This window comes from Mustelus asterias, chromosome 6 (assembly GCF_964213995.1).
Source record: "Mustelus asterias chromosome 6, sMusAst1.hap1.1, whole genome shotgun sequence".
NCBI lineage: Eukaryota > Metazoa > Chordata > Chondrichthyes > Carcharhiniformes > Triakidae > Mustelus > Mustelus asterias.
Genome location: NC_135806.1, coordinates 144,321,022 through 144,343,609, shown reverse-complemented (window position 1 = coordinate 144,343,609; position 22,588 = coordinate 144,321,022). Strand labels below are relative to the sequence as shown.

General features: G+C 44.8%; 1 protein-coding gene across 5 annotated transcripts in view; it reads right to left on the bottom strand.

Annotated features, from left to right (window-relative positions):
- ghra (growth hormone receptor a) overlaps positions 1-22,588 on the bottom strand; it is a 303,078-nt gene that overhangs the window by 112,157 nt on the left and 168,333 nt on the right. For all 5 annotated transcript variants that reach the window (XM_078215258.1, XM_078215257.1, XM_078215260.1 and 2 more), the window contains 2 exons: positions 19,712-19,874; positions 16,417-16,546 (listed from right to left, as the gene is read on the bottom strand). In XM_078215258.1, the coding sequence (XP_078071384.1) occupies positions 16,417-16,546; positions 19,712-19,874 (293 nt within the window). The remainder of the gene's footprint in view (positions 1-16,416; positions 16,547-19,711; positions 19,875-22,588) is intronic.

Here is a 22,588-nt window from a genome sequence, read left to right as displayed (position 1 = left end):
TTAGATAAGTAGTGAAAATGGATATGTAACCTAAAGTAACTTCGTGTGACCTAATATAATCAAGTGTAGTCGATATGATTAAAGCGGAGGAACTAGAGGAACTAAAGAAGTAATATAGCAATCACTAATTAAGGAAAGCAAACAATAGCCACTTAAGAAAACAAGGAAGACTGCTCGGTGGTTCAACTTAATAGTGGACCATAAATCAGCAGAGAGAATGTCTTTTTCTTCTGAATGTCTTTTTCTTCTAAACACATTCGGCCTTAGTCTACAAAACCACGATTATTATACAAACAGAAAAATTCAGATAAGAGCAAGAGTTATAACCACCATGGTTTAAGAGACAAAGAGATATAACAGGGAGCGACCAATTGCAAAGAAAACAGATAAAGGGTCAACTAAAACTAATGGTGGCCAAAGAAAGGTCGGGCTGTAGGGTAAGATAACAACCAAGGACAGGCTGTAAAAGGGAGAGGAGGATCTTGAAATATGAGGCTGAAATGTACATAAAAGACTGTAAGCCCAAGGGCTCTTTGGAGTGTTCCGGACGTTCCCGACTTTATCTCTTGTGCTGAGAAATAAAGTCTATTGCTTGGAAGATCGCTGCTCAGACTCTCTGTTTTAATTGATGTGAATAAATTGTCGTCCTGGGGAACCACGACAAAATTGGCGCTGCGAGCAGGGTTGGTGAGAGATCGCCCAGAAAAGCATCTGGAAGGAGTGGCGGAGACGGTGGTCCAACCGGAACCGAGAGGTCCCCAGCCGGCCTTCTGTCAACAAGGTAAGCAGACTTGCATGCATGTAAATCCTTGTTGTCAGAAAGGGGTTTTCTCGAGGCCCGGCGCACCCGGCTCTCTGCTGGTCCTGGATCTCCCCAACCCAAAAAGATATCCTGCACAGGTAAAACCAAATTGTGTAAAAATTTTTGAGAGACTGAGTCTGATCTGAAGAGCAGAATTTTTGCATGCAAAAGCGCGCTGCGAATACTGTATTGTCTGTGAATGGGTAAAAAGTGAGACGGGAAAAAGGCCGAAAGCTAAAGTAATGCAATTAGGTTAAGTCAAGCGGTTTGGAGCGGGTTTTTCAGGTCACGACTTGCCCAGAAGAGAGTAAGTGTGGGAAAACCTGCCAGTCCAAACCTACCCAGGACCTCGGGTAAGGGACGTCAACCGAGAGGGAGAGAGATCAGTGAGAGATCGCTCTCTGACCTAGTACAGTAGTCAAAAGCACAGGAGTGGATTTTAACCACAGGAAAGGGGAGTAGCAGCTAGAATAGAGGAAGTAAAAGACCAATTTGAACAAACTGGTCTGAGAAAACAGCGTGAAGGACAGAAATAAGAGAGAGAGTCGGAATATAGGTAGGGTAATAACTAACAACTTGAAAAATTACCCTGACAAAACTGCCTGGTGACAAGATTGAAAATAACTAATCTTTGAATAATAACAAAAACGGAAGCAACACTGGATTGGAAAAAGATTACACACATAATTAACTTAGAGGAGATAAAGAATGAGTGGCCGTATGTAAAATGGGAAAGAGTAGTCGATAGGAATTGGATAGACAAAATAAAATTGGAAACCCTAGAGAAATTAATAAAGGGATCTGACCGATACAGGATTCTTATACACATAGACGAGCAAGTGAAAACCTACTACCCTCTGGCCCGGGAGAGGAAGATAGTGCCGGGACAGGGGACTACGGGGAAGTGGATATCAGGACCCCGGTTAGAATTACAGATATTGGCAAAAGAAATCCAAAGGAAAGGTAAACAGGGGACTGAGCACGGAAAAACAATACAGCAAGTAATAATCACTGTAATACCTAACTCTGACAGACTAAGTGACAAAAATTGTGACAGTGATCCAAAAAGACGAGTAATGGCGCACCAAGTTAAGACACCAGTGGAGATATTAGGGGATAAGTTCCCAGCCCTTAGGGGAGATATAGAACACGTCTCTAAAAAATGGGCCAAAAGAACAAATAAGACCAATACACAGTGGCCGGAGGAAGGCACATGGTCCATAGAGAGGTGTGAGGACCAGAAGGGAATGATAAAGAACTATAAGATTAAGGATAAATCGAGCAAAAGAAGGGAGAAGCGAGAAAAGGAGTTAGAGATATTAGCCCTATTCCAACAAGAAGGGAAAGAGAGAAGAGGGGTATGGAGGGGAGGTAGAATGCAGATGCCAGTACAACTTGAGGAAAAAGCAAAATTGGAAGATCCAAACGTAGCCCCACCCCCATACTTAGAGAAACAGAGCTCCACGGGACTGTACCCAGTTATATCAGGCACAATGAATTTTGAGGGAGAATATGACATAGAACAGATGACGAAGGAGGGAAGGGCACAAAGGGAGAGAGAAAAGAGACAAGATATAGAGAGATGGAAGGAGAAACAGAAGAGAGTAGTGAAGACGAAGGGAGGCAATCAGTGTTAGGGGTGCAAAGAAAATCAAGGCGGGAAAGGCACCCACCTGTAAAGTTTCCAGATGTGGATAGGAGAGGGAAAAGGGTATTCCCGGTGATTCTGAAGGGTGGCAGACCGCAGTATATCCCTTGGTCAGGTCAGGATTTGCCTAATTTAATTAATGAATTACCCAATATTTTGGATGGGGCTGGAAGGTGGATTGGACAGTTGGAGGCAGGGATGGTGGGAAAAAGGATGGCACTGGGCGACATCAAAGCTCTCCTGACAAAGGTGCTAGGAATGGACCAAATGGCGGAAGTAATGAGACGTGCTGGCATCCCGACCGCAGCTTATGACCCAGCGGTGGACGGGATACTAATGGACCAGTACCGCCAAGACATCTGGCAGGCACTGCGGGATATGTACCCCAATCGAATGGATGTAAAAACCCTAAAGGGAGAGCCACTGGGTGAGGAGGAGAATGCAGCTGTGTATGTGGAGAATCAATTAAAAAGGTGGAGAAGGGACACGGAGAGGGACATTTTAATAGACCCACTGACCAACTCCATGTTCCGGGCTGCAATCCTAGAGGGCTTGCCAGCCCCAGCTAAGACAAGGCTGGAGGAAGTGGTGGGCTTGGACTCAAAAAATTACCGAGAGTTTGTGGATTATGTTGCCCATGCAGTAGAGAGACATCGCAAAGATGAAAAGAATGCAGACAAACAGCTGAAGGAGGTACAACGTAAACTCCTTCAGGCACAGTTGGAGGAGATCAAAAGCAAGGATAAACTGAAGGCAAAAGAGGATCTCGCACCCAGAAAAATAGCACCAATGATGGTGGAGCAAAAGCCAGAGGAAATACCTGCACTAATCAAAGGGGGGAGCGGAGATGGAGGCCAGCCCGTCGTAACCTATAACATTTCTGCCTTCCCACTGTCCATGAACCCAGGAGCCTATGGCCTAAATTATCAAAACCCATACGCCCTGCAAAGTCAGACTGACTGGAATAGAAATGGGAAAGGACAGGGAGGTGGTAGGTCACCCTATCAGAATCAGAGAGGACAGGGACAGGTTAATCATCAGACTCCGAGACAGGGACCACTGCCTGGCCCTTCAGGTGTGTGTTGGGGGTGCGGGGAGGCAGGGCACATAAAAAGGAATTGCCCGCGGAATTTCCCCAGACAGGGAGAAAACCAGCAGCAGACAGGCCAACAACTGATCCAAGGATCGCCAAACAGCATCCCGATGTTTCAAGGGCCGGTAAACCATCAGAATTCCCCATAGGGAGGCCCAGAGAACCCCGAAATGGTAGGACAGTACGTACAGATAACAGAAACTGCAGAGCAGGAACCTATAGTTAACGTTAGAGTAGGAGGGATCGAGGTCCCCATGATGATAGACACCGGCGCCACATGTACGTGCATGCAAACGAAGTATGCGGATCACTTACCATTGTCAAACCAGTTTGTAAAAACTGTGGGGTTCTCGGGGAAAGTAACATTAGCTCGAATGACGACGCCGGTGCCTGTTACCATTGGAAATAAGACAACCCATGTACCTATTTTAGTATGTGATAAAACTCCTTTAAATCTATTGGGAAGGGATGCAATCCTAGGTTTAGGACTGAAATTAGAATGCACTGAACAAGGAATTGATTTGATGGGAATGTATCCACTTGAAATACCAGGAAAGGAAGGGGTTAATGTATATTGGTTGGGAGATATAGAGGAACAAGTTAAAAAACAGATATGGGAAGTTTGGGGAAAGCTTATAAACACTTGGGTTCCACAAGCCAAATGGCCAAGAACAGAATTACACAGTACAATGATATTTGATGAAGGGCAGGAACCTGAGATACAGGAGAAATGGGAAAGGGAGGCAGGACGAGAACAGGAAATAAAGTCAGGAAGTATTTTAATCGGACTAGAGGGAGTAGCCCTCACAATTGTTAGGAATGAATGGGTTAACAAATGGTTCTCTGTATCTGGGGCGGAGCCACATGTCACATTGAAAGTGAATCCAGGATACAGATCAAAAGACCTAGGACCAATGGTGTTGAGAGCACAAGATTTAGAATTTGTCCAGACAGACAATGTAGATATTTGGACGTCCAGGAATGGACAAATGACGAAAATAATTTTGGATGTTAAAATGCTTGGGAAACCGAAGCAGATAACAATAGGAGTGCAAATCGAGAAACAGGAACTGGAGTGGAGAGAGAGGTTAGAGCAGGATTTGAACTCCCTCCCGCAGGAGTTGTGGTCCAGACAGGACACGGATGTAGGGAGGGTCAAAAACGCTAATCCAGTTGAAGTCAGATTAAAGACAGGATGCCAGGGGCCGTATAGGCCGCAGTACCCAATCAAGACAGAAGCAATTGAAGGAATTAGAGGGACGATTAAGGGATTGATAGAAGCAGGGGTATTAAAAGAAACCCGGAGCAGGTGTAATACACCGCTACTACCAGTGAAAAAGGCGGACGGAGAAAAATGGAGATTGGTGCATGACCTAAGGGCAATTAATGAGGTAGTGGAAGATATGCCAGCAGAGGTTCCAAACCCTTATACCTTGATGACAAATATACCACCTGAAAGTAGATGGTTTACTGTAATAGACCTATGTTCGGCATTTTTTAGTGTGCCACTAGCTCAAGAAAGTCAGTATCTCTTTGCATTTACGTACGAGGGGAAACAATACACATACAATAGGATGCCCCAAGGATTTAAACATTCCCCACATGTATTCAATCAGGTGTTGAGAGCAGATTTAGAAGGAATACAGTTGGAAGGAACACTGATACAATATGTGGATGATTTATTATTATGCACAGGAACACAAGAACAGTGCAGGAAGGATAGTTTAAAACTATTGAAAAGACTAGCAGAAGGGGGCCATAAAGTTTCCAGGAAAAAGCTGCAGCTGTGCCAGAAAAAGGTAGAATACTTGGGAAGAGAAATATCAGCAGGACAGAAGGAGATAGCTTCACAGCAAATAGAAGCAGTACTAAAAGTTCCGAAACCACAGACGGTGGGACAAATGATGACATTTTTGGGAATGACAGGATTCAGTTCAGAATGGGTGGAAAGCTATGCCGAAAAAACGCAGGCACTACGAAAGATAATGAAGGAGGCAGGGTGCGGAGAACTAAAAGCCAAACTAAAATGGGATAAAGATGCGTCAGACGCATTTGAGAATATAAAGAGAGAAATGGCACAGGCACCAGCCTTGGCTTTACCGACCTATGACAAACCCTTTGACTTATTTGTGAGTAACAGAGAAGCCGGATTTGCTACAGCAATGTTAATGCAGGAAAATTGCAAGGGGAGACGAAGGCAGGCTGTAGCATATTACAGTACCAAGCTAGACGACGTAGCAATGGGATACCCTCCGTGCTATCAAGGCCTGGCAGCAGCTTGGTGGGCGTACGAAAAGGCAGCCACGGTCACAATGGGATATCCGATAAACATACATGTATACCATAAGGTAGCTGAATTGATTGAGCAAGGAAAATTTGTGCTGACACCTGCTAGGATCCATCATTATCGAATGCTAACTACATTTCCAGATATCACGATAATAAAGTGCAACAGAGTAAATCCAGCTGATTACATGCCATTACCTCATGAAGGAGAAGAACATGAATGCTTAAGAGAAGCAAAAACATTTATGAAACTGAGAAAAGGTTTAAGAGCAGAGGGACTAGTGACAGAAGGGAAAAGGATACTGTATGTAGATGGCTCATGTTACAGGGATCACTTAGGAAACCACGCAGGCTATGCCATAGTTGAACAGAAAGGGGAAACACTTGAAGTTATAGAAGCAGAGAAATGTGAACAGCCCTGTTCAGCCCAACTGGCAGAACTTAAAGCATTGACCAGAGCATGTGAGTTAGCAAACGGGGAAGCATTGGAAATTTATACTGATTCGGCCTATGCCCACGGGGTCTGCCATCTGTTCGGGGCAATATGGAAGCAAAGGGGATTTATGAAAAGCGGAGGAGGACCAATACAACACGAAGGTCAAATCAGGGCTTTAATAAGGGCCATGATGGGTCCAAGGGAATTAGCCATAATTAAGTGTCAGGCGCATAAAAAGGGAGCAGACAGCGTCACACAGGGAAACACCAAAGCCGACAAGGCAGCTAAAGAAGCGTCAGGATGCATTGAGGCTACGATAGCCCCAGTAGAAATAGCAAGGCCGCACCCAGGGCCAGGTACGGGGGATATCGAACCTCATATCACATTAGAAGATGTAGCACAGTTACAGGAGGAAACCTCTGTAGCTGAAAAGACAATGTGGAAAGATAGAGAAGCACTACAGGGACAACAGGACAGGATATGGAGAAATGGGGAGGGATTGGTCATAGCACCCACATCATTACTAACCGTACTAATTAGCGAAGCGCATGGAGTGGACCACTGTGCAAGAGGAGAAGTGGCTAGGAAGATCAAGAAGGAAGGATTCTGGTCACCATACCTGCAAAACTCGATTGACTACATACTAAGTCAGTGTGAGGTGTGTGCTCAGAATAACATCAGGAAGGGCATTACTGCCCCAATAGGGCATATACCCATTCCTGAAGGACCATTTAAACATCTATGCATGGACTATGTGGATATGGGAAAGGTGGTGAGGGGGAAAAGATACATGTTAGTGATTATTGATAGATTCAGCAGATGGATAGAAGCAACGCCATCCAAAGATCAAGGATCTGGAACGGTGATTAACTTCCTGTCAAAAGAAATTATCCCAAGATTTGGCATACCCACGCAATTAAGTTCAGACAATGGATCTGCTTTTATAGGAAGGGCACTGAGAGAGACACTCTCGGCACTCCGAGTAAAGCAGAAGTTTGGATGCGTATATCACCCTCAATCCCAAGGAATGGTGGAGAGAGCAAACGGGACCCTTAAGGCTAAAATAAGCAAAATTTGCAGTGAAACAGGGAAAAACTGGATAGATGCTCTGCCATTGGCTCTAATGCAATACAGGAGTCAGGAAAACAGAATCACACATTTGAGCCCTCATGAAATGATGACAGGAAGAGTAATGCCGGTACCTAAGATCAGGGGATCAGGAGGTCCTACGCTAGAATGTTTAGATCAAAGCACAAAAGAATATATACAACAATTAACTGTTATACATAGAACTATATTTGAACAGGAAAAAGCCAAGGAGGAGGAGAATCCGGTAACAGAACATCAGATCAAACCTGGAGATCGAGTATACATCAGAAAGTTCCGGAGACGTTGGAACGAACCGAGACGAGAAGGACCGTTTGAAGTCACCAAAGTGTCTCCCACGGCGTTGCAAGTAGAAGGCAGTACACTGTGGTATCACTTAAACCATTGTACCAGAACGGTACCAGGGGTGGGGGAGAGAAGGGAAATTGAAGAAGTACACAGAGTGGACAGAAGTGATAGCGAGGAAGAAATAGAAATACACGGGGAGAATCGTGGGGAGGAGGAACAGAGCCAAGGAAGAACAAAAAGAATAGAGGATGATGAAAGTAGTTCTGTACATGAGCTGGCTGATGATACAAATGCCCAGCCTGAGCCTATTAGTCAAGGTGCCGAGGGAGGTGAGGACAGGGAAGGGGCCCCATTCCCCACCTGGGAGTTGGAAACTATTTCCCTTAGGAACTTCCGTGACCCATAGAAAAGGAGAATGGGATACAGAAGACATAAGGGTGCAAAATCAGGAAGATAGAGTATTAAGACGAACAAAACGTGAACGATTAGTGAGCACAAATACTATTTGGGAAAAAGCGCAGAAAAACAAATGGTGGAAATGGGCTGAGTATACAGGTCAGAGAAACAGTGATGGGAAAGAGTGTGTAGTATGCGCATCAGAGAAACCTAACACCCAAGTAACTGATATACCATGGGGATCAGGAGACTGTAGAACCAGGAAACAAAGCTGGAGAAAGGAAAATTGCCGTCCATATACCACATATATACGGTATCATATGATAGGGAATCGGAACTACTCGTATGAGAAGATAGACTGTTCCGGATCCGCATGTGATAACCTTTGTAAAGGTGAGTCGCCGTTGTGTCAATACCACTGCATCCTGTTTGCTGGGGTAAAAAAGGGCATCTACAACTTGACCCACAGATGTCCAAAGTGGCCAAAAACGACAGTAGACGCGGTCCCAAAGGAATGGAGTGTAGAGCCCAACTTACAAATCCAAGATTGCTATTGGAAGGAAAGTAGCACAGGAAGTAGTGTGGGAAATTACACAGGAAAGTGTGAAAGGATTTGGAATATAACCGATGCTCTTAATCTGATCCTCTAAGGAGAGGGATGGGCACCCCCTCCTTATGTGTTAGACTATCAAGAAAATCAACTGGCCGATCTCTGGTGGCTTTGTGGCCCGGAGAAAGGGCTATTGGCAAAATTACCACAGAATTGGAAGGGACTATGTGCTCGAGTTATGCTTGCCCAGAGCACTGTGATACTACCGGTGGAAAGAAAAATTAAATCACAAAAAGTTAAGAGGGCATATACCCCTGACCCTACGATAAAATTGGACGCAATCGGACAGCCCCGCGGCATCCCGAATGAGTTCAAAGCTAGGAACGAAATAGCTGCAGGGTTTGAATCCCTCTTTGTTTGGATCACACCCAGCAAGAATACTGAGTGGATCAATTACATCTATTATAATCAGCAGAGGTTTATTAATTATACGAATGATGCCCTGGAGGCCTTAGGAGAGCAGTTGGATGCGACTAGCAAAATGGCGTGGCAAAATCGACAGGCGTTAGATTGGCTCCTGGCAGAGAAAGGAGGGGTGTGTGTTATGTTTGGGGATCAGTGCTGCACATTTATCCCTAATAACACTAATCCAGAAGGGTCATTTACACAAACCATGAATAAGTTAAAAAATCTTAAGAAAGAAGTGAAAGAAAATGCTGGGTTTGGGCATGAGGTATGGAGTTGGCTGGACAGAATATTAGGAAGATGGGGGGCGTGGTTTGCCAAAGCTGGAGCTGTAGCAATCGCAACAATAATCATTCTGGGATTGATATTTTGTTGTTTTTTACCCGCCCTGAGATCCTTCCTTACCAGAATGGCAGCGCGGCAGATGGTGACGCGGGTGCTAAGCAGCTCACGCTCGAGAGAAAAAACAGAGGAATGGGAAAATCTTGAGCCGCCCCCGCTGAGTGGATTCACAATGACCTTGGTCGAAGTTGAAACTCGTCACTCTGTAAAATAACTACAATAGTGGAAGATCATCTTGTGGAAACAACAGCACCTTGCTGAAGTCCGCGCGAAACCAGGAGAACTTAGTCTGTACACAGGAATCAGTCTTTTTCCCTTCCCTAGACAAGAGTGGGAAGGTTTTTGGCTGATGACTGTCAGGGGCAGGCAATCTGGAGGAGCAACCCAAAAATCAGAACCAGGATAGACAAATTATGATAAAGTTAGAATAGGGACACTGATCCCTGACCAAAATAGTCGGCTCCTCCACATCGCCTGCAAAAAGTGATTAAAATAAAATACAAATGGGATTGAGCGAGGGGATTATTTGAGCATGGTAATTGGGATGAGGCTAGGGAATAGCCTCAAAGGGGGGACTTGTAAGGGAAATTGTACTGGATATTGTATGAGTTTAGTATGGAATTCAGATTCATAGGTTTTAGTGAAATAATAAAGCAGATTTAGATAAGTAGTGAAAATGGATATGTAACCTAAAGTAACTTCGTGTGACCTAATATAATCAAGTGTAGTCGATATGATTAAAGCGGAGGAACTAGAGGAACTAAAGAAGTAATATAGCAATCACTAATTAAGGAAAGCAAACAATAGCCACTTAAGAAAACAAGGAAGACTGCTCGGTGGTTCAACTTAATAGTGGACCATAAATCAGCAGAGAGAATGTCTTTTTCTTCTGAATGTCTTTTTCTTCTAAACACATTCGGCCTTAGTCTACAAAACCACGATTATTATACAAACAGAAAAATTCAGATAAGAGCAAGAGTTATAACCACCATGGTTTAAGAGACAAAGAGATATAACAGGGAGCGACCAATTGCAAAGAAAACAGATAAAGGGTCAACTAAAACTAATGGTGGCCAAAGAAAGGTCGGGCTGTAGGGTAAGATAACAACCAAGGACAGGCTGTAAAAGGGAGAGGAGGATCTTGAAATATGAGGCTGAAATGTACATAAAAGACTGTAAGCCCAGGGGCTCTTTGGAGTGTTCCGGACGTTCCCGACTTTATCTCTTGTGCTGAGAAATAAAGTCTATTGCTTGGAAGATCGCTGCTCAGACTCTCTGTTTTAATTGATGTGAATAAATTGTCGTCCTGGGGAACCACGACATGCTACACAGCATTTAGAGAAATTACATATATTTGTACTTTTTTGCTGCTATTCATAGCTGCAAAGGCAGAATAAGAAGTGGTAATTAGATGGAGATATTATAAACCACAGATTATTCTTGTAGCTAAGGATTTGATTTTCTCTAATACAATGGAGGCAGTGGATAAAGGTGCTTCTCACCAGATGAGAAATAAACTGTCATTCACAGAAAAAGACAGCTCGATTAGGGAGCCAGGAAGGGAGTGAAGTGATAGGGACCATGGTAACATCAACTTACTATTAGACTTGGTTAATTAATTGCTTTTTAAAAATGAAATCAACACACTCCTCCTTTCGGAAAGGAGTATTGTCTCCAAGAATCTATCTAGTTCTGCCTTAAAAATATTCAAAGACTTTGCTTCCACCGCATTTTGAGGAAGAGAGTTCCAAAAACTCACAACCCTCTCAGATAAAACATTTCTCCTCATCTCTGCTTTAAATGGGCAATCCCTTGTTTTTTGAACAGAGACCCCTAGTTCTAGATTCTCCCACAAAAGGAAACATTCTCTCCACATCCACCCTGTCAATACCTCTCAGGATCTTACATGTTTCAATCAAGTTGTCTCTTACTCTTCTGAACTCCAGCAGATACAAGCCCAGTCTGTCCAACCTTTCCTCACAAGACAACATAGGTATTAGTCTAGCAAAGCCTCTCTGAACTGCTTCCATTGCATTTGCACCTTTCCTTAAACAAGGAGACCAATACCGTACACATAGTACTCCAGATGTGGTCTCACCAATGCCCTGTGTAACTGAAGCATAATCTCCCTACTTTTGTAATCAATTCCCATCACAATAAACTATAACATTCTATTAGCTTTCCTCATTACTTACTGTACCTATATACTAATCTTTTGTGATTCATACATTAGGACACCCAGATCCCTCTGCATTTCAGAGCTCTGCAATTTCACTATTTATATAATATGCTTATTTCTGTTCTTCCTTCCAAATGGACAATTTCACATTCTCTCACATAATAATCCATTTGCCAGAGCTTTATCCACTCTATATAATTACACCCTCTTCACAACTTACTTGCCTATCTATCTATGAAACGTTAAAAAATTCAGCAGCCATACCTTTGATTCTTTCATCCAAGTCATTGAAATAAATTGTAAAATGTTGAGGACCCAGCACTGATCCTTGTGGCACATTACCGTGCCACATCCTGCCAACTCTAAAATGACCCATTTCTGCCTCCTCTCTGCCCCTTACCTCAGACAATAAATTATCTGAATATCTTCATAACCAACTGTCCTGCTACCGTCAAGGGTTGTGTTGCCCTGTTGTTTCACACTTCTCAGTTTCCTACCATTTATTGTGTGTTCTCTTGTTTCCTCTCCCCAAATGTATTCCATCACACTTCCCTGATTCAATTCCATTTGCCACTGTTCTGCCCAGGACCAGTCCACTGCTATCTTTCTGCCTCAAATCAGCCACTCAGCCAATTAGAGTCATAGAGGTTTACAGCATGGAAACAGGCCCTTCGGCCCAATTCTCATATCATCTTCAAACTTAAGTCTAAGTCATTGATATAAAACACAGGGAACAAGAGAGTCAGACGTTAGGCTTGCAGAACCCTACTGCAAACAGATTTCCAGTCAAAAAGCATCCATCGACCTTTAGCTTCCTGCTAATGAGTCAATTTTGAATTTAAGACGCAACAAAACACCATCAGGATTTGCGAAGAACGTCTTCTCCTCCAGGATTATCCTAGGATGGAAAGATATCTCTGCTTCTTTTCCTGCCTACCAACTGTTGCCTTACCTACCTCTCCCCTACCCCGGAACCCTTATTTCCAACAAGAAATGCGAAGAACTTATGGACTCCACTAAGATTGTGACCGGCTCAGTTGCCTCTCGAACATGCCCTGTCGTACAGCACTGTCCAAGATCCTCCAGGACCAGACCCCTCCCTCAATCCACATCTTTCACTAGTTTCTCTCTTATTTTCCTTTATTTATGAAAGCTCAGCCTGTAAAACAAAATGCACCTTCTGTTCTCTCGACCCCGTTCTTACAGAACTGCTGGACTGTAAGCAGATTCTCATGTCAATTTGACGGATGAGGCTCAGCAGGTTAAATAAAAGAGCTGCTAACATTCTAGGTCAATGTGTCTCAAGTCTCATTATCAATTGCAAATACTGCATCTGCAGTCAGTGTTCGAGGGATGGAAGAGGGCAGTGGCATTGTGCTGAGCTCACTTGTCCTGAAGACACTTCACTGTTCTCGTCAAGTGTGCAAATTACTTGGTGACAAACACTTATTCACCTGGGTCGAGCGGAGATTTACTTTTCCTGTATAACGTGATCCAGATTGCAAGCTCTGAGGTTGGCTTTCAAGTTGATTTCATGTGGTTTTGGTGCACCCTCAGCACTGTGGGTGTACCTATACCACATGGACTGCAGCGGTTCAAGAAGGCAGCTCACCATCACCTTCTCAAGAGCAATTAGGGTTGGGCAATGAATGCTGGTGTGATGCCCACATCTCAAAAATGAATTTAAAAAACCAAAGGCATAGATGTAAAGTAATTTGTAGAATAAATAAAGGGGAGTTGACGAGAAATTCTTTCACTCAGAGCACGCCTGAAGGGTATTTGGAGTTTGAAACCCTCATAACATTTTAAAAATACTTTGATATGAGGTGCCAGAACCTACAGGCCTGCAAACCATGTGCTTGAAATTGCATAAGGCTGGATAACTCTTTTTCAGTTGTCAAGAGGTACAAGTCCCAACAGGCTTTGGAGTTTCCATGCATGTGTGGATTGGGAGTGGATGGTGTATGCTCAGTACAGCATTTACGGTTCTTCAGGCTGAGGACAAGGGCCCAATGCGTCTGCATTTAAAAGAAAACAGTGCGGGTCCCAAGAGCAGAGTGCCAGACAGGGGACAGGGAGAGATCCCAAAGTGGGAACCCAGAGAGGGAATCTAGGGAGAGGGGACAGTGAGCGAGAGCGAGGGTCCCAGAGAGAGAGTGAGGGAACCAGGGAATGAGCCATCGGGGGGAGAAGAAACAAAAGAGGCACCAAGCAGTAAAAATGCTGCTGTTGGCAGAGTGGAAATAATGAGGGCTCGGGGAGGGCCCTGGAGATCCAAGAAGGCAGCAGAAGGTTGGTGTTTTCATGCTGCAGGTCACTGAGGCAAAGGTAACTCTTTGGAGTAGTGTTGTGCTTGGTGAGGCCAAAAATCTAATGCTGTTGTTTGGAATCATAGAATCCTTACAGTACAGAAGGAGGCCATTTGGCCCATTGAATCTGTACCGACCACAATCGCACCCAGGCCCTATTCCCATAACCTCACACATTTACCCTGCTAATCCCCCTTCCACTAAGGTCAATTCAGCATGGCCAATCAACCGAACCCGCACACCTTCGGACTGTGGGAGGAAACCGGAGCACCCGGGGGAAACCCACACAGACACGGGGAGAACGTGCAGACTCCACACAGACAATGACCCGAGGCTGGAATTGAACCTGGGTCCCTGGCGCTGTGAGGCAGCAGTGCTAATCACTGTGCCACCATGCCACCTGTTATACATATAAATGACTTGGAAGAAAACATAACTGGTCTGATTAGCAAGTTTGCGGATGATAATAAGATTGGCGGAGTTGCGGATAGTGATGAAGATTGTCAGAGAATACAGCAGGATATAGATAGACTGGAAAATTGGGCAGAGATATTGCAGATGGAATTTAAGCCGGACAAATGTGAGGTGATGCATTTTGGTAGATCCAATTCAAGTGGGAGCTACAAAATAAATGGCAGAACCATCAGAAGAATAGACACACAGAGAGATCTGAGAGGTCAGGTCCACAGGTCCTTAAAAGTGGCAGCACAGGAGGAAAAGGTGGTGAAGAAAGCATATGGCATGCCTGCCTTCATTGGACGGGACATTGAGTAAAAAAGTTGGCAAATTGTTATAGTTATATCCAAAAATGTGCAGGTTAGGTGGATTGGCCATGCTAAATTGCCCCTTAGTGTCAGGAGGACTAGCTAGGGTAAATGCATGGGGTTATGGGAATAAGGCCTGGGTGGGATTGTGGTTGGTGCAGATTTGATGGGCCGAATGGCCTCCTTCTGCACTGTAGGATTCTATGATTCTATATAAAACGTTGGTTCGGCCACATTTGGAATACTGTGTCCAATTCTGGTCACCACACTACCAGAAGGATGTGGTGGCTTTGGAGGGAGTGCAGAAAAGGTTTATCAGGATGTTGCCTGGTATGGAGGGTATTAGCTGTGAGGAGAGATTGGAGAAACTTGGATTATTCTCCCTGGAAAGATGGAGGCTGAGGGGCGACCTGATGGAAGTTTATATAATTATGAGGGGCGTAGATAAGATGAACAGTTGGAAGCTTTCTCCCAGGGCAGAAATGACAATTACAAGGGGGCACAAGTTCAAGGTAAGGGGGGGGGGAGATTCAGTGGAGATGTGCGGGGGGTTTTCACACAGAGGATGTTGGGGGCCTGGAATGTACTGCCAAGTGAGGTGGTTGAGACAGACACGTTAGCCACATTTAGGACTTATCTGGATAGACACATGAATAGATGGGGAATAGAGAGATACAGGCAGTTGGTCTAAGTAGGCCAAGTGATCGGCGCAGGCTTGGTGAGCCGGAGGGCCTGTTCCTGTGCTGTACTGTTCTGTGTCTGGGAGTTGGTGCTGGAATGCAGACAATGGGCCCAATTTTACCATTGCATCGCGCCCGTTTTCGGGCGTGAAAACTTGGCAAAGTCAGGCGTGAGGCAATTAACGCGATCCACGTCCGCGCAGATGCCCACTTTACCCTGGCCCGAAAATGATCGCGATAAGAACCGCACCCGAAACGGGCGCAACGGCGGTTTAAATGCCTTTGCGTTCGCCCGTCAGACTAGGCGCAAAACAGACATCCTCGGCAAAGGTCTCTTTCGGGCACTCCAGCTTCTGAAGAGGTGAGTTCGGAGCTTCCAATGGCTCTCTGACTCAGATCGGTGGTGGAGCGGGGAGGGAGGCCCGATCATTCTCTTGTGGGGAGGGAGGTAGGGGCGGGGGCGGGGGGGGACCGCTGCCACTCTGCGAGCGATCGGTGGGGAGGAAAGGGGGCAAGGGATCGTGATTAGTCTGGGTAGCGGGGGGGGGAGGGTGGATAAGGGGTACAGTTATATTGTGGGGGTGGGGCAATGTCTGTGGGGACCATCGCTCCCGCTTTTTGCTCCCGGGCCGCTTTATCCGCTCCTTGCGGCCCGGGAGCAATGTGGCAGGGACACGCTTTTTCAAATTTGTTTTCACCGCGCATGCGCAGTTGAAGGCTCCGATCGGAGCTGCAGTGTTTCGGGTGCGATAAGCCCCGCCCACAGCGCGATTCAGACCCGCGATTCTTTTTCCAGGCTAAGTGCGTATGGGGGCGCCTGAGACCAGGTTTCCAAGTCGGATCTGAATTGCGTCCAGAGTCAGCACTGAGAATCAAAATGGTAAAATCGGGCCCAATGAGACTGAAACCTGTGAAATGGCCCATTGTTGAGGCAGCCTGAATTGAAACGACTTTTGTTAAGGTGCCCAAACTTAACCAAATCAAATAAATTTCCTGAACACAAAACATCACCAGTACAGCAAAAATAAATACCACGAGATACAGAAATACATCATCATTATCAAACCTTACCCCTTTGTGTAAAAGAACCTCAGCCGTTTTCGTTCTGTCAGGTTCTGGTAGTTTCCAACACTCCACCTGCATGTGAAGGTCTCTTGCTCTGGTGAGCGGCAATCTGTGATCCGCGGTCTTTCCAAAGGAGCTGCAGCAGAGAAGACAGATATACTGACAGTATTGAAATACATTGCATTGCACTGTAACCTTGTCCCAGGAAATCATAGATCATAGAAACCCTACAGTGCAGAAGGAGGCCATTCGGCCCATCGAGTCTGCACCGACCACAATCCCACCCAGGCCCTACCCCCCACATATTTACCCGCTAATCCCTCTAACCTACGCATCTCAGGGGCAATTTTAACCTGGCCAATCAACCTAACCCGCACATCTTTGGACTGTGGGAGGAAACCGGAGCACCCGGAGGAAACCCACGCAGACACGAGGAGAATGTGCAAACTCCACACAGACAGTGACCTGAGCCGGGAATCGAACCCGGGACCCTGGAGCTGTGAAGCAGCAGTGCTAACCACTGTGCTACCGTGCCGCCCAAAGTCGAATGAAAGCAAAATGCTGCGGATTCTGGAATCTGAAATTAAAACAGAAAATGCTGGATAGACTCAACAGGTCTGGCAGCATCTATGGAGAGAGAAACATATCTAACATTCGAGTTAATATGACTGTAGTAGGGTAGACATTCTGCAGAAGGGTCATATGGACTCGAAATATTAAGTGTATTTCTCTCTTCACAAATGCTGCCAGACCGGCTGCGTTTATCCAGCATTTTCTATTTTTATCCCAGGAAGTCAATCTGTTTTCTGAAACATGCAACACAGATACAAGTGTTCATTCCTTCAAGTACAGGCCTTGGGATGGGCAGGGGCACAGGGGGAAGAGTTGCCTTGTCCAGTTGCTCTTTTCTTCTGAAAGCTGGGTGCTAACTTGAGACAGGCCCACCAACCCTGGAAAGAGATTGGAGGTAAATACAGGAGCGGCCAGGTCCCCGCCTTGGTGCACCCCAGTTACAATAAAACAACAAAACCAAAAACAGCCCTCACATCCACCCTCATTTCCCAGGCCCAGTTTATACCTTCTCATGTCACTCTACTATGCCCCCATGCTCCCTTGTACTCTCCTTGCCAACCATGCCCCCACTCATTCCCATAGCCCTTACGGCAACTTAATGTCAACTGTTATGATCCCAGATGATGTTAACATCAAACAAATCAGACCCCAGAGTGCAACCTGGCTTGATAGATCCTAACTTTGCTTTTCTTTGAAATCGTGGAGGTCAGTTCCTGAACACATTCACAAGTGCACTTTTAACACAAAGAATAAAACATATATTAAGCAAGAAAAATGAACAAACACCAAAAAAATGATACAAACTCACACTGTCCATTTTATCCCAATAATATCCTTAAAACCCCATCTCAGCGCCAAGGCTTCTTGCTTGGACTGACTCAATTACGAACAGATTTCTTCCAGCGGATTTCTGTGGGTTCAATAGCTGCTCTTCCCAGCTCGTATCTTTTCCTGAGATAGCAATAAACTGCAATCTAAACTCATCATTACCTCAACTTCAGAGCAAACGCAGGAGTTCCCTAAACTCAGTTTCCCAGCAGTCTTGCAGGATGTTTTACTGGAGTTTAGAATTCCTGTCTTCACTCTCTGGTGTCTATGCACTGACGGAACTGCCCTTCTGTCTCTCTGGACGTCAATAGACACCTGTCACTAGGCAACAGCACAATGTTTCTACTTTATGTTTTTTTCAGAATTCACTATAACCCCTTTGTAACCCATCGTCTCACTTCTAGGGTTCGAAAACTTCATTAAATATGTGTGTATACAAACAGGGCCAAATAGACTTCCCAGCACCAAGCTCACAAAATCCTCTAAATGAAACGAGAGGCATGTTCCACTTTTTTAACAGACAAATATCAATTAAATATAGGTTTGGATTTTTCACCTCTCGTGCACACACACTTGGTGAGCCCGGAAGTGGGTGCAAAACTCTGGCCAATTAATAGCCGTCAGCAAAAGGCTGAGCGCTGCCAGGGAGGGTGGGAGGAGGGCAGGTGCTGAGGAGGGGAGGCTGAGGGCTGGCATTTCTAATGTGCTCTCTCAGGGGGACAGCCACTGTGAGCTGTCTCAGGGAGCTGCTGGGGGCCATAGAAGCATAGCGGTGAGCACTGCTGCCTCCAGGGACCCCGGTTCGATTCCCGGCTTAGGTGACTGTGCGGAGTCTGCACGTTCTCCCTGTGTCTGCGTGGGTTTCCTCCGGGTGCTCTGGTTTCCTCCATTGGTCTGAAAGACGTGCTGGTTAGGTGTATTACCCATGCTAAATTCTCCCTCACTGTACCTGAACAGACGCCGGAGTGTGATGACTAGGGGATTTTCACAGTAACTTCATTGTGGTGTTAATGTAAGCCTATTTGCGACTAATAAATGAACTTTAACTTTAAATTTAATCCCTGAAAAGTAAGTATCAATGTTAAAACTATACCCTGAGTGTCTACACAGCTCAATCATACAGAGACCTTGGTCCCCAGACACATTTGTTTATTTTAGTTCAGCCCTGACCTTTCATCCTGCCCTGGATTGAGGTTGCAATTAAAAGGTAAAGGCCACCTGGCCAATCAGCCCATCCGCCTACCATAAAGGCAGATAGGAAAGGTAAAATTCCAGTCAAATGGTGTTTAATTTAAATGGGCTTTTTGATTGCTCACCTGCTGGCCAAAGTATTGTGCAAGGACGCAATGAGATCAGGGTGTGTGCCCAATATCATCTCACATGATGTTACACACTTCCAGATTGGGTGCACACCTAAAGACTTCACACATAAAATTCTGGCCTTAAAGTTATACATTGTTCCTACACAACTCAGGCCAGCTGTGTTTCCCTATCGATCACCCTTTGATCTTACACCCTCTGTGCCAACTTTCCCAGTATCCATCTTGGGGAGACCTCAGGTCACAGTGAGATGAAATAAAATAAAGTTCTAATTGCAGACTTCACTACATTATGAAAACACTCTCACTGATAGCATTTAAATCCCTTCAAATACTTAATCCTTTATAAAAACATTTTCTTCAAATACTTAATTCTTTATGGCCCCTCAAAAACAGCTAGTATCTTTATAAGCACTTGGAGCTGTCCATAAACCCATGCCCCCAGAACATTAGCCTGAGCCTCTGCATTATCAGGCATTACAACCATCTCCCCCTGAACTTGCTGTTTAAGGAGTGTCTGAACACTGTATTGCTCTCTCACATTATCAGTTATCATGTTTTGTTTTTAAAACACAACTCACCTTCTACTGATTGCGACCTTGGAAGGAACACTTTTAAAACATCGCTGAAATCACTGAAATTGCCAATGTTGGGATATGTACATCGTAGACGGACCACATACTCCTTCCCTGTTGCAAAGTTGTAGAGTGGCTGCGGTGGATGTTGGTTTGGCACGGTTTCAATCTGTGAAGAACAGGGCATTCAGCAAAGGGCACAGTCCCAGATTCATTGCAGACAACAGGGTGAAACAAACAGACAACAAGGACAAAAATTTTAAAAACTGTGCTCGAAGATGAGCCCCTATCACCATTCATTCCATTTTATTGATAGAAAACAAATTGTAAATGATTAAATATCCACCATGTATGATGCGCACCCTGGATTGTTCATGGTTATAGATTGCTGCTGATTCAGTAAGGAATGATCAGGCCAGTGCGAGACATTATATGAAATGAGTAAGTGCCATTCGGCCCATCACATCTAATCCATCTTTCAACAATCCAAGTGTAATTTTCATTATGACTTCTCAATCTATTTAATCTCCCTGGAGATTATTCTGAATAAAGTGACATACCCTAAAATTGAATCTGAAATTACATCTTAGCTCTTCCCAGTCAACCGAAATTAAAAAGAAAAAGAAAAGTTGACATTATAATTGGTCCTTTTTCAGGATCTCAGCCTGATCTGACTTGGTTCCAACATTTACAGTGCTTTTCTCAAAAATGGGAACCTACACCACTCACCGATATCCTGGCAAATTCTACACATCACAAGCTGAATTCACTCAGAGCCTTGAGAAATGTCCCAAGCTGTCTTCACAGACCAAAATGGAAAACATGTGAAGGACAAAGTGATCAAAAGCTCAGTTTGAAGAAGCGGAGGAGGTGTGGTGTTTTCATGAGGGAATTTCAGAATATCAGTCCAAAATGACACAGTACCAGAGCGAGATGAGCAGAGGATGTGGGGAAAGTGGAGAGGGTACAGGAAAGGAGGAGGTTAGAGAAGGAGAATTTCAATGTTATGAGTGGAATTGATGAGATTTTAGATTCAATGCGCTGTGTGATTGAGAGCCAATATAAACGAGTGCAAACTAGAATACGGGTAAAACAATTACATTTACAGAGGGTGGGGTAGTGTGAGGCCGGTAAAAATCTGGAATTAAAATCCTGAAGCCATTGCTCATTGTTGTAAAAAAAAATCACCTAGAACATAGAACAAAGAACATTACAGCGCAGTACAGGCCCTTCGGCCCTCGATGTTGTGCCGACCAGTGGAACCAATCTAAAGCCCCTCTAATCTACACTATTCCAATATCATCCATATGTTTACCCAATAACCATTTGAATGCTCTTAATGTTGACGAGTCCACTACTGCTGCAGGCAGGGCATTCCACGCCCTTACTAGTCTCTGAGTAAAGAACCTACCTCTAACATCTGTCCTATATCTATCACACCTCAATTTAAAGCTATGTCCCCTCGTGCTAGCCATCACCATCTGAGGAAAAAGGCTCTCACTATCCACCCTATCTAATCCTCTGATCATCTTGTATGCCTCTATTAAGTCACCTCTTAACCTTCTTCTCTCTAACGAAAACAACCTCAAGCCCCTCAGCCTTTCCTCATACGATTTTCCTACCATACCAGGCAACATCCTGGTAAATCTCCTCTGCACCCTTTCCAACACTTCCACATCTTTCCTATAATACGGCGACCAGAACTGTACGCAATACTCCAAGTGTGGCCGCACCAGAGTTTTGTACAGCTGCAACATGACCTCATGACTCCGAAACTCAAACCCTCTACCAATAAAAGCTAACACACCATACGCCTTCTAAACAACCATATCAACCTGGGTGCCAACTTTCAGGGATCTATGCACATGGACACCCAGGTCCCTCTGTTCATCCACACTACCAAGTATCTTACCATTAGCCCAGTACTCTGTATTCCTGTTACTCCTTCCAAAGTGAATCACCTCACACTTTTCCACATTAAACTCCATTTGCCACCTCTCAGCCCAGCTCTGCAGCTTATCTATGTCCCTCTGTAATCTGCCACTTCCCTCTGCACTGTCTACAACTCCACCAACTTTAGTGTCATCCGCAAATTTACTAATCCATCCTTCCACGCCCTCATCCAGGTCATTAATAAAAATGACAAACAGCAGTGACCCCAAAACAGATCCTTGCGGTACACCACTAGTAACTGAACTCCAGGATGAATATTTCCCATCAACCACCACCCTCTGTTTCCTTACAGCTAGCCAATTCCTGATCCAAACCACTAAATCACCCTCAATCCCATGGTGTCCGTATTTTCTGCAAAAGCTTACCATGGGGAACCTTATCAAACGCTTTGCTGAAATCCATATACAACACATCAACCGCTTTACCCTCATCCACCTCTTTGGTCACCTTCTCAAAGAACTCAATAAGGTTTGTGAGGCACGACCGACCCTTCACAAAACCGTGCTGACTATCCCTAATCAAATTATTCCTTTCCAGGTAATTATAAATCCTATCTCTTATAATCCTTTCTAATACTTTGCCCACAACAGAAGTAAGGCTCACCGGTCTATGATTACCAGGGTTGTCCCTACTCCCCTTCTTGAACAAGGGGACAACATTTGCTATCCTCCAGTCTTCTGGCACTATTCCTGGAGACAATGACCACACAAAGATCAAAGCCAAAGGCTCTGCAATCTCCTCTCTAGCCTCCCAGAGAATCCTCGGATAAATCCCATCCGGCCCAGGGGACTTATCTATTTTTACCCTTTCCAGAATTGCTAACACCTCCTCCTTATGAACATCAATCCCATCCAGTCCAACAGCCTGCATCTCAGTATTCCCCTCGACAACACTGTCCCTCTTCAGTGTGAATGCCGACGAAAAAATATT